The following is a 12,652-nucleotide window of genomic DNA, read 5'->3' as shown; positions in this document are numbered from 1 at the left end:
GTTCAGTTAGAACACACAACAGAAGTCAAAGTAGGCATGTGCAAGCCTGTGCTGGAACATTCAAACACCCAGTGACATCTGTGTAATCAAGGACAACGCATTTGAAACCACGCACATTTTTTTCATCATGGCTTATCAGGACTCAAAGCAGGCACACTGAGACAAATACCAGATCCTAGACACCCCTGGTTAAGGAAGCAAACGCTGCAGAGCTAGAAGGAATACCAGCAGGCTTCAGAATCACGAGGAAATAGCAGTAACCATGTGTGCCCCTAGCACCTGAAACCTAACAAGACATGCTGACTGTTGGTTTGGAGAACTGACTAGCAACTGCATCTAAATAAGCCTTGATAGTAATTGAGAACACCAATAACATACACCTACCTAAATACTTAAATGCTCTAATTAATATTGATATCGATCTAAGTACTTTTCTATTGCCATACAAGAGCACTTTGGAAACAAGAGAGGAGGAGAGCAAGAGCACTGCAACATTTCCACTGAATTCCACTGTTTGTACTTCCACCCACGAGTCTGGATTATTCACATTGTAGCCTGTGGAATAGAAAGCACCAGATAAGTTTTAAGAGAAGAACCCCTGATTAAGAACTGCAGCATGGCTCCTGTCTGCTCTTCACTGACATTTAAACCACTTTCTTCAAGCTTATCATACCAAACCTTTGAGCAGAAGGACTACATAGAAAACTGAAAAACAAATCTGAGAGAGAACTGAATGGTAGGGAACCAATGACCAGCTGTGTGTCAACTCTGTCACCAGCTCTGCCACTCAAATACAAGCAGGGAAAAGACACCAGCTTGTCATTAGTAAGAAGATTCTATAATACAGCTATGTGCTACTAGCTCTTGGTCATTTTACTACCCTCAATGCAGTAAGGAAGACCTATTAAGCAATTTCCAGTCATCCTGCATTTAGGATGATAGCAAATAATCAGAACCACCTCAATTAAAAACACTAAACTTAAAATTTTCTTCCATCTATATACTTCTCTGCTGTTTTCCCAATACCCTTTCTCCCATTTGATGGGTCAGGGGAAGAGAGAAGGAAGTTCCAAGTAAAATAGTAGTCATGGCATCAATAAAATACTTCCTTCTCCAACCCTGTATCAAGTCATTATACTCTCCTCTCATGCCTGTCTTGCCCATTTCAAGCAGAAGACCCTGCAACTGGTTATTGCCCAGATTTTACTACCCAGTACTTCTTTAGTAGTACTATTTTCAGCTTACTTTAAATATTAAAATTTAACACTACTCTGAACTGAACCTGAGAGAAGACTCCCAATAGCAGAAGTCTCATGCTTTCACTTCACACTGAGCAGAGTATTTTGTGCTATCTCTGCTACATTCAGGTTGTCAGAGAAGACCCTCTAGTGTCAGAAGAGGCTATAAAGGACTGAAGTCAAAGGGTGACCACAGTGCTGAACTTATTTCTTCTCACATCCCTATTTCTCTGTCCAGCTGAAGAAGATCCCTTTGCTAGGAAAGGTAATACACTTTTTCTGCCTCTGGCAGCCCCATCATTAGTTTGCTTACTGGTACAAGCTCCTCAATGCCTTATGTCAAATAATGAACACCTACACAGACAGAAGAACTCTGGGTCTTCATTTCAGTATTTGATCATCCTCACAATGAAGACATTTTCCCAACTGCAATTTTCTCTGATGCAGCTTGTGCCTGTTATGGGCCAGATAGCCGCGATTAGGAGAAACAAAAATACCCAACCCCCCAGTAAGCCAGATCTACAGCAACCCTACAGACTTACACCTTGTTTGGAGCAAAAGAGATAATCTTAGTGCTATTCCGTATAAACCAGCAACCTTATAAAGTTTTATAGCACCTGAAAAGAAGCTGCATAGACTAAAGTTGGTCCATCAGCTTCACTGTCTCTTCCTTCACCTCTGAAGCCGACAACCTCAGCTTCGAAGTCCATCCTCGCACTCGGTACAGCGGGATGCCTTTGTCTGTCACCTCCAACACCTCTCTCACCTATCTCTTACCCGCTGTCCTCAACACCAACAAACTACATTCAGGTTTCTCTGCCTATCACACCCTACATCACTCTCACCCTCTTTCCATTGGCCTGTCGATGCTCCTCACAAGGAATTACATTTTGTTCTCCCAGCCTCTCCATGTCCGGGCTGTAGCACAGCTTCTACCCAAGAAGCCACCTCCCCTGCTCAACGCTGCTCCGGGCTCGGCACGGCTCGAGAAGCAGCCCCTCGCCTGCTCCCGCGGAAGAGGGGGCAAAACTCTACAGCCTCATTCGTTCCACCTGGCCGGCGTTTCAGGGAGGCAACGCTGGGGCGAACCGCCCGGGACAGACGCTACCCACCGATCCCTGTTCCAGTCTAGTAAAGGGACTTCCCACCCGGTTTCTCTCCCTCTTTTCCCCCACGCTCCCGGCAACAACCCCATTCCGTTTTTCCCACACACGAGATTTGTTTAACATTGCAGAGGAGCGCGTTATTTCCTGTGCGTGAGGGGGGAAGCGTTACCCCGAGGGCAACGTCCTCGCAGCAGCAGCGCCTCCGCTTCTTTCCTCCCCTCCCTTTGCCTTCACCCAAACTCGCCCCCGCCCCGAGACCCCCCGCAGGGGCTCCAGGCACCGACCCGCGGCCACTCTGCGGCTGGCACCCAAGAGGCACCGGCGGTAACTTCGAACTTTTCCCCCCGGCGCAGCCGGAGCCGCGTCCCGCCCCATGGCGCGGAGAACCGCGGCGAAGAGCAGTACCCGCGCAGCCGGGAGAGGAATAGCTGCGGGGCGCCAGGCCGGGCAGCGGCGCGGACACCGGGACCAGGCGGCGGCACCTCCGCGGCACTCACCGGCCTCATAGGGAGGGACCTTCCCACGGCTGCCAACAGCAGTAGAGCGAAACCGAGCGACGCTGGCAAGAAGGGCATATCCAGGGCAGCCCCCCATGCGTGGGGGACCGGTGAAGCTCCCACCCCCCCGCAGAGGCTCCGTGACAGTAGAAAACAGCGTCGCGACAGGCGTCTGGGGGCCTCCGACGGCCGCTTTTGTAGCGGCGGCGGAGGCGGAGACGGGGCCGGTCCAGGTGCGGCGAAGCCCGGCCCGGCCCGGCCCCCCGCTGCCCGGCGGGGATGAGGAGCTATGCGTGTCGCGGTTTCGGGGTCGTCTGTGGCGAACAGGGTAGAAGGACCGGTGGGTGGGTGGGTTTCTGGTGCCGTCAGCGCGAAGAGGAATTTCGGGGAGGGAAAAGGAAAAAGAGAAATCTGTCGAGAAAGTGACTTTGCGATCCTGGCCCCACGCAAACACTTTCCAACTTCTTTTGCTTTGTCTGTTTGAGTTTGTCTAGGCTTGGGCATCTTGGTGGCCTTCACGCTGTTTGTGATGTCTAAGTTTTATTATTTTTTAATAACAGTAAATATAATTACCATTTACAGCATTAACTTGCAGAACTCTCTGTCAGATCAGAGCTTGGTTTCCAAGCTGAAGTCGGGGCACAGGTCGCTCCTAGCACTAGTATAAAGTCTAAGTTTGGAGGATTTAAAAAACTCCCTTGCCAGACAAAAGACAGCTCTGAATCTGCTTTTACTAGTCTCGTATTGTTGTCGTTAATTAATTTGCATAGGCTAGCAAAACAACCTTCACTAAATGACAGCTAGGTGGTGAGGATCTGGAAGGAAGCATACAGAACCTAACAGATTTAGAGTGAAAGCTCAGAATCAAACTGGGAACAGGAAAAAAAAAAATCACCTTGGTCTGTTACATGCTGTTGAAATATAGAAATGTTAATAGCTTAAATGTTGATGGTGTATATTAATTTTAAATACAACACAGCATCAGGTTGATGCTTTGGGAATTTGACTGGTCAGAGCATCGATGCTGTGAGGTTGTGAAATCATGAAATTCCTCCGTGTGCAAATTGCCAGGACAGCAGTTGCATTTCAACAGCTAACTGTAGGCAAAAAAAATCGTTTTCCATGGTGATTTGGTTGACTGACAGCTGAAAAGATACTTCCTTCAACCTTTTTAAAGTGAGAGAACACAAAGATTGAAGAGGAAAAACACCCACAAACCCCCAAAAAACCCCAACCCAACAAACCAACCACTCCCAAAGAGGAAAGAAGATGCATTTTTGGTTGTTAAAGAGATGATCCCCAAATAGCCCAAGTTACTTGAAACCCCTAATGTCTGCCTTAGCAAATATCTTTCTGTAGCTGCTCAAGGTTAATTTTTATTTACTATCCCCATAAAATAAATACTCTGTTCCTGTAGAATAGTTACAACTGCTACAGACATGGCTGAAGTCTTAGGGAATGTTGAGAAGGAATGAAGAATTAACAATCTAATTGGAAAAAAGACACCAAAACAAACAAACAACAACAACAACAAATATTCAGCTATAGCTATATCACCTGGAACAGAGAAAAGACACTGTGATTTTTTCAAGGAATCAGTGGTCCTCTGGATTTAAAAGATTTAAACCTATATTTCCCTCAAAGGGATGAAGATAATGAGATACAGAAAAGCCTGCTTCTTTTCATAGAATCAATAAGGTTGGAGAAGACCTCAAAGATCATCAAGTCCAACCTGTCACCCAATACCTCATGACTACTAAACCATGGCACCAAGTGCCACATCCAATCCCCTCTTGAACACCTCCAGGGATGGTGACTCCACCACCTCCCTGGGCAGCACATTCCAACGGCGAAGGACTCTCAGTGATGAACTTCCTCCTCAGCTCTAGCCTAAACTTCCCCTGGTTCAGCTTAAGACTGTGTCCTCTTGTTCTGGTGCTGGTTGCCTGGGAGAAGAGACCAACCCCCTCCTGGCTACAACCTCCCTTCAGGTAGTTGTAGGCAGCAATGAGGTCTACCCTGAGCCTCCTCTTCTCCAGGCTAAACAATCCCAGCTCCCTCAGCCTCTCCATGTAGGGGTTGTGCTCAAGGCCTCTCCCCAGCCTCGTTGCCCTTCTCTGGACACGTTCAAGAGTCTCAATGTCCTTCTTAAATTGAGGGACCCAGAACTGGAGACAGGACTCAAGGTGTGGGCTAACCAGTGCTGAGTCCAGAGGCACAATGACTTCCCTGCTCCTGCTGGCCACACCATTCCTGATGCAGGCCAGGATGCCATTGGCCTTCTTAGCCACCTGGACACGCTGCTGCCTCATGTTCAGCCAGCTGTCAATCAGTACCCCCAGGTCCCTCTCTGTCTGGCTGCTCTCCAGCCACTCCGACCCCGGCCTGTAGAGCTGCATGGGGTTGTTGTGGCCAAATTTGCCTCTGTATTTGTGTATATGCTAAGACTAATAGATAGAATAAACTTCAGTGAAAGATCACATTTCCTTTACCTGAAGTTAACACATATTCTTGTAGGAAGCAACTAGAGAGCATCAGCATCTGCAATACCAGACTGCTGAAAAATACTACTAGGAAAACTGACAGTTGGCTTTTAACTATTTTACATCATTTGACTCCCTTGAAAGGCTAAGAGAGGCCCCTGCCCAAGCTTGGTTCCACCACACAGGAATGTTTTACTTGAAAGCCAACACCTGATCCCACTGGAAGTGCCTGTGGGCTGGCTCTAACTTTCTGGCACCTGAAGATCATGCCTGTTACATCTGCTTTCAATAAACAAACAAGAACACTGAGCAACTGAGCAAAATATCCTCCAGCTTCCTTCAGGCCTGGCAACAGATACCTTTAAATAAAGAAAAGGAAAACTCTTCAATGTGCATAGCACCACCAGCTTTAGGAGGGTGCTCCTACTTCACACACCAATGTCTACTGCTGTCTATTACTTCTGCAGCAGACCTATTAATTTTTCCAGTTAGGATTTCTGCTCCCAAGATAAACCCCAGCACCTGTGTACAGCAGAGGGCCAGCTGCTTTTGCAGGACCTTAATAGACTTATGTGTCTGTTGAAAACCTTTATCAGAGGTATGAGGGTGACATATATCACTTTGGAAGCAGAGGTATTACTTTGGAATAATTCTGCTTTCCAGAAACAATCAAAGGTAACTTTTTAGGACTGATGATATCATATGCTAGGGTTACCTACGTGAATGCAGAAGCCTCTGAAGAGACACATTTTCATTGTGTGCATTAAGAGCTGTTATCAAATTTTAGAAGACTGAACAAGTCCTGTAGAATAGAATAGAATAGAATAGAATAGAATAGAATAGAATAGAATAGGATAGGATAGAATAGAATAGAATAAACAAGGTTGGGAAAGACCTTTGAGATCATAGAGTCCAACCTACCGCCCAACACCATCTAATCAACTAAACCATGGCACCAAGCACCCCATCCAGTCTCTTCCTAAACACCTCCAATGATGGTGACTCCACCACCTCCCTGGGCAGCACATTCCAATGGCCAATCACTCTTTCTGTGACAAACTTCTTCCTAACATCCAGCCTAAACTTCCCCTGGTGCAGCTTGAGATTGTGTAGTCTTATTCTGGTGCTGGTTGCTGGGAGAAGAGACCAACTCCCACCTGGCTACAACCTCCCTTCAGGTAGCTGTAGACAGCAATCTGGTCTCCCCTGAGCCTCCTTTTCTCCAGGCTAAGCAACCCCAGCTCCCTCAGCCTCTCCTCATAGGGCTTGTGCTCCAAGCCCTGTTAATATAAATCACTGTAATAAAAGAGACCATTTTCTTAGAGATGGAAAGGTATTTGTCTAAGAAAACAATTTTTTGGGGGTGACAAATGCTGATGAATGTTGTCTCTAAAACATAGGTCTGCTGGATTGTTGTTATATTTATTCATGTCTTTATTAATAGGAAAATTTAAGTTCATCTTTTATCAGTGCTAATGTAAGGAAAGAACATTTGAAAATAGCCAGATGAAGCACTCAAATGACATAGTAGTCATAACCTCTATGACTACTAGCCTTGTGTATGCACAAAGCAACATCTTTGTCCCACATCTTTGTCCCAGTCACTAGTGGTGTCCCCCAGGGATCAGTTCTGGGCCCCATACTGTTCAATATCTTTATTGATGATCTGGATGAGGGGATTGAGTCAGTCATCAGTAAATTTGCAGATGACACCAAGTTGGGAGCAGGTGTTGGTCAGTTAGAGAGTAGAAAGGCTCTGCAGAGGGACCTTGACAGGCTGGACAGGTGGGCAGAGTCCAACATGATGGCATTCAATGAGTCCAAGTGCCGGGTTCTGCACGTTGGCCACACCACAACAACCCCATGCAGTGCTACAGGCCGGGTCAGAGTGGCCAGAGCAGCCAGACAGAGAGGGACCTGGGGGTACTGATTAACAGCTGGCTGAACATGAGCAGTGTGCCCAGGTGGCTAAGAAGGCCTATGGCATCCTGGCCTGCATCAGAAAAGGTGTGGCCAGCAGGAGCAGGGAAGTCATTGTGCCCCTGGACTCAGCACTGGTTAGGCCACACCTTGAGTCCTGTGTCCAGTTCTGGGCCCCTCAGTTTAAGAAGGACATTGAGACTCTTGAACGTGTCCAGAGAAGGGCAATGAGGCTGGGGAGAGGCCTCGAGCACAAGCCCTGTGAGGAGAGGCTGAGGGAGCTGGGGTTGCTTAGCCTGGGGAAGAGGCAGCTCAGGGGAGACCTCACTGCTGTCTACAACTACCTGAAGGGAGGTTGTAGCCAGGTGAGGGTTGGTCTCTTCTCCCAGGCAACCAGCACCAGAACAAGAGGACACAGTCTCAAGCTGTGCCAGGGGAGGTTTAGGCTGGAGGTGAGGAAAGTGTTCTTCACTGAGAGAGTTGTTGGCCATTAGAATGTGCTGCCCAGGGAGGTGGTGGAGTCACCATCCCTGGAGGTGTTGAAGAGGGGATTGGCCATGGCACTTGGTGCCATGGTTTAGTAGTCGTGAGGTATTGGGTGACAGGTTGGACTTGATGATCTTGAGGTCTTTTCCAACCTTATTGATTCTATGCTTCTATGTGATTGAATACTTTGTCTCTCAAACTGTCTAAAATCTGCTTCACAGAGAAAGTGCATGTTTCTTCTGTGGCATTTCTGAGTAACAGGCATTTTCCCTGGCCCCTTAGACAATATCCTAAAGAACGTGACCAGTTTTCCGTGCAAGTTATGCTCTTCATGCTTCTCCATGACCATTAATTATTTGCTTTTATAAACATTGTCTTTTATAATTAGGGGGGTTATTTATGGAACAGAGACATACAGTTCTTGGACACAATAACAGTCCAAACAGACATGAACTCTTAGTGAAATGTTGTTCCTTTCTACCTTGTATATGTACATTTGAATTTAGAGGATACAGGGTTGCTGAGTTTTGGAGAATGAAATGTTTTACCTAAACTCAGGAAAAATAGAGGGAGTTGCTGTACAGTGGCTGCGTAAAAGTTACTTATGCCTGAAAGCCTGTTTGCTATTTACTCTTGGTTTATATAACTGTAGTGTGCCATAGCAGTGTCTTATTTGTCTCATTCATCTCTTTACAAAGCCAACAGGAGCAATTAGTAGAAATCTTTACAAGCTCAATAAAAGCTAACATGTCTGAGATGAGTTCCAGTGCCTGTGAAGTTACTCAGAAGTTTAAAATGTGCATTTAGGAAAGACAGTAGACAGATTTCAGTATCAAATCATTGAGTGTGAATTGTGCTGGTAATGTTTTAATTAATACAGATATCCACTTAATTGAAATAAATGTTCATCAAAGTTGAGTCCCTCTGTAGATGACCTTGGTGGGGGGGTGGGAAGGGAGGCAGCTCTGAGCAATATTACACATATAGGAGTTACAAACACACAAGCTACAGCTGTGGTTACAAGCACATTGGTGTTTAGAAGGGAGATCATCTTGTCTTGGATATATATGTACAACATTATCTTTAGACAGACTAACTCACCTGGATGTTGGGAAGTGGGCAATTTCTGCATCTTATCAATACTCAAAAAAAAGGTCTTACAGGATTCTGTACCAGAACACGACTGCAGCATATAGTTGTATGACAGATCAATGTACAAAACTTTAAAGTGTGTGCTGCTTTAGGAAGCAGGAGAATTTCTTCCAGTTACTGGCCGTAGTTCATATTTATGCATTAAATCTCATTGGTTTTAGTTTAGTGCTTCAAGGCACTGACTGTTCTAAGGGATTTGGCCATACATAGGAGAATGTGCTTAGGACATGAAATGTCTCATGGTAGCGTGGTGCTGGAGTGCAAAGACTGAAATCACCCAGTTTTCTATAATGTGCTGTACTGTGGATGCACATTGAGAATGAACATAAATTTCTGATAGTTCCTGAATGTGAGCCAGCAGTGTGCCCAGGTGGCTAAGAAGGCCAATGGCATCCTGGCCTGCATCAGGAATAGTGTGGCCAGCAGGAGCAGGGAAGTCATTGTTCCCCTGGACTCAGCACTGGTTAGGCCACACCTTGAGTCCTGTGTCCAGTTCTGGGCCCCTCAGTTTAAGAAGGACATTGAGACACTTGAATGTATCCAGAGAAGGGTAACGAGGCTGGGGAGAGGCCTCGAGCACAAGCCCTATGAGGAGAGGCTGAGAGAGCTGAGATTGTTTAGCCTGCAGAAGAGGAGGCTCAGAGGAGACCTCATTGCTGTCTACAACTACCTGACGGGAGGTTGCAGCCAGGTGGGGGTTGGTCTCTTCTGCCAGGCAACCAGCACCAGAACAAGAGGACACAGTCCCAAGCTGCACCAGGGGAGGTTTAGGTTTGAGGTGAGGAGAAAGTTCTTCACTGAGAGAGTGGTTGGCCATTGGAATGTGCTGCCCAGGGAGGTGGTGGAGTCACCATCCCTGGAGGTGTTCAAGAGGAGATTGGACATGGCACTTGGTGCCATGGTCTAGTCATGAGGTCTGTGGTGACAGGTTGGACTTGATGATCTTTGAGGTCTCTTCCAACCTTGGTGATTCTATGTGATTCTGTGTAAATTTCCAGATGCAAGGGTCCAGTGGTGTGTAAATATACAACAAACAGCGCTTGAGCAAGATGGACAGCTCCATTTTTCAGAAGTCAGTATGGCTTGTACAGTGTGGCTATATATTTATTGATAACAAAAAAAAAAATCATCATGCAATTTTAATTTTTTCTCCCCTTTAGGCAAAGTAGTGAACTGAAATAGCTGTATCTGCTTTTCAGGTCTAGCAGCCTTGTGGAATTTGTTGTATATAATGATTGTACGGAGGGAATTACGGAGATGTTTAATTTCAATACAAAGCTTACAGTCTGTGTCTTATAAAGAAGAAATTTGTTTAAATCTTTTAAATAAAATGTGGTTCAAGGATTCATATAGCCTGGTGCTCAGTAACTTCTAATTCTAGCCCAGATATTCCTATACTTCAAAGTCTCAGAAATATAGAAATGTGGAAGTTATTTGCAGCCAAGTAATATGACAGGAAACAACTTTTTTTTACCATAGTTGAACTTCCTGGATGTTAGTTCTTCACAGAAGGAGTGATTGGCCATTGGAATGTGCTGCCCAGGGAGGTGGTGGAGTCACCATCACTGGAGGTGTTTAGGAAGAGACTGGATGGGGTGCTTGGTGCCATGGTTTAGTTGATCAGATAGTGTTGGATGATAGGTTGGACTTGATGATCTCGAAGATCTTTTCCAACCTGGTTAATTCTATTCTATCCTATCCTATCCTATCCTATCCTATCCTATCCTATCCTATCCTATCCTATCCTATCCTATCCTATCCTATCCTATCCTATCCTATCCTATCCCATCCCTACCACACTCTCTGACTACTAATTTAGATTTACTTGTTAAAAATCCCCTGCTCAACAATGCCTCATCAAGAATTGTATTTTGAACAGGAGGAGGCTGCTAGGATGAACAAAATGAAAAGATGCTAGCACAAAGGAAATAACAGCAAGAAGTACTCAGTAAAGTTTCCTCATTTTTCAAAAGAAGAAAGTAGGAAGCTATGAATCACAGAACAAAGGAAGGAAAGAGTAAAGTCGAATCATTATTTATTAAGTAAAATCGACAGAAATATTACTCTCCTCTTCTGTAGTGGTAGGTTTTTTTACTGTGAGGCAGTTATTTGGAAATCACTCCATTCAATATCTTCTCTCACCAGGGGAAACATTGGTACAGAAAACTGCTTTGTAGAGTTTGATACGTGTCTTGTGCAATGATCACAATGCCGATCATTTGCAATGAGACAGAGATGATTTCTGCCTGCTCTGCTGCTAGATGCCTAGCAGGTAGGACCTGGTTTCTCTCAGTAAAAGGCCTCCCAGCTGTTAAGACAAGTGTTTACTAACTTGTCTGTAGCATCTGATGTTTTTTGAGGAAAATATCCTTTAAAGAAGGACAGGATGTGTCTCTTAGGAAAGAAGTCTAGCAATTTGTATCAAAAAGTATTCTTGGGGTGAGAGTAAAATGGAAGACGTGGTTCATGGGTTTCCTAAGTGCTATTATAGCTATGACTGAAGTGGGAGGTTGTAGCCAGGAGGGAGTTGGTCTCTTCTTCCAGGCAACCAGCACCAGAACAAGAGGACACAGTCTCATGCTGTGCCAGGGAAGGTTTAGGCTGGATGTTAGGAAGAAGTTCTTCATAGAAAGAGTGATTTGCCATTGGAATGTGCTGCCCAGGGAGGTGGTGGAATCACCATCCCTGGAGGTGTTTAGGAAGAGACTGGATGGGGTGCTTGGTTGCATGGTTTAGTTAAGTAGTGTTGGTTGATAGGTTGGGCTTGATGATCTCAAAGGTCTTTTCCAACCTGGTTAATTCCATTCTATTGATACTGTCTGGTAGTCAATGGAGTAGGACAGCTGCCCAAATCACTTTAGAACAAGCTCTATTATTATGATACACCATGCGAGAAATAAAGGTATTGTTAGGATTAAATTCTCTAGATCATCAATATGCAGGTTAAATCACTTACCATTTACATGTCTCTTTAAGTTACAGTAACTTTACTTCTTGTGCTCATGTGCCCAGTGAGAAGATCACAAACTGTTAATCACAATGTCTTTTGGGGCTTTAGCCTTTCACATCATAATCATTGCCAAAAATAAGAGAGTGACCCAAACCATCATTTGTTTCCATCACTATACAGCATAGTGCTCATAAGTCATCTGAAGCTGCAAGGACAAAGGATAATTATCTGTTTAATGCAGTTCCCTGAATTGCTGTGTCTGTAAGGCAGATAATCATTCTGCCTTTGAGTATCTGTTCACAGGAATCTTGCTTTGGTGATTAGCCAGCAGACTTTGAGAAATTAATACTAGGAGCTTTTACTTAGCTAACCTCTTGAACAACCACTTGACTAGTCTAAATATCAAACATAAACACTGGTAGGAGGAATTACTGATTGGTGAATATACACAGGAAGCTGCAGGCAGTTTATCTATTACATTTCTGCCAAAATTGCTTTCAGAAAATGGGATGTACAATAAATTGGAGGAATCAACTTGTTAATACTGGAAGACCTTAGAAGCTGCAGGTCCATGAGGGAAGTCCAGAAGTTGAGGCATGAGTTAGGGCAAAAGCAACAGGTCAGAGAGGATCTTCTTTAACCTTTGATTTTGTCCTAGTGAGAATCAATGGTAGTGTTTTCTTAATATCCAGAGAGTGGAATCACACTTCTCTGGAACTGAATGAGTCTTAGGCAGAAAAATACCAGTATCTATGTGTTAATTAAGGTAAATGTTAGAAATTACATTAAGAATAAGTTTTGAGTGAGACCTCAGTACTCA

At 44.9% G+C, this 12,652-nt stretch overlaps 1 protein-coding gene across 1 annotated transcript in view; it reads right to left on the bottom strand.

The window, feature by feature from the left end:
• Positions 1–2,975, bottom strand: part of GLP1R (glucagon like peptide 1 receptor) — a 110,930-nt gene extending 107,955 nt beyond the window's left edge. Inside the window, exon 1 of the mRNA XM_054162513.1 lies at positions 2,842–2,975. Within this exon, the coding sequence (XP_054018488.1) occupies positions 2,842–2,919 (78 nt within the window). The 5' untranslated portion in view covers positions 2,920–2,975. The remainder of the gene's footprint in view (positions 1–2,841) is intronic.
• Between the last annotated feature and the right edge of the window lie 9,677 nt (positions 2,976–12,652).

The sequence above is a fragment of the Dryobates pubescens genome, chromosome 6 (genome assembly GCF_014839835.1).
Source record: "Dryobates pubescens isolate bDryPub1 chromosome 6, bDryPub1.pri, whole genome shotgun sequence".
NCBI lineage: Eukaryota > Metazoa > Chordata > Aves > Piciformes > Picidae > Dryobates > Dryobates pubescens.
The sequence above is the reverse complement of the archived record's forward strand: the minus strand, read 5'-3'. Positions and strand labels throughout refer to the sequence as shown.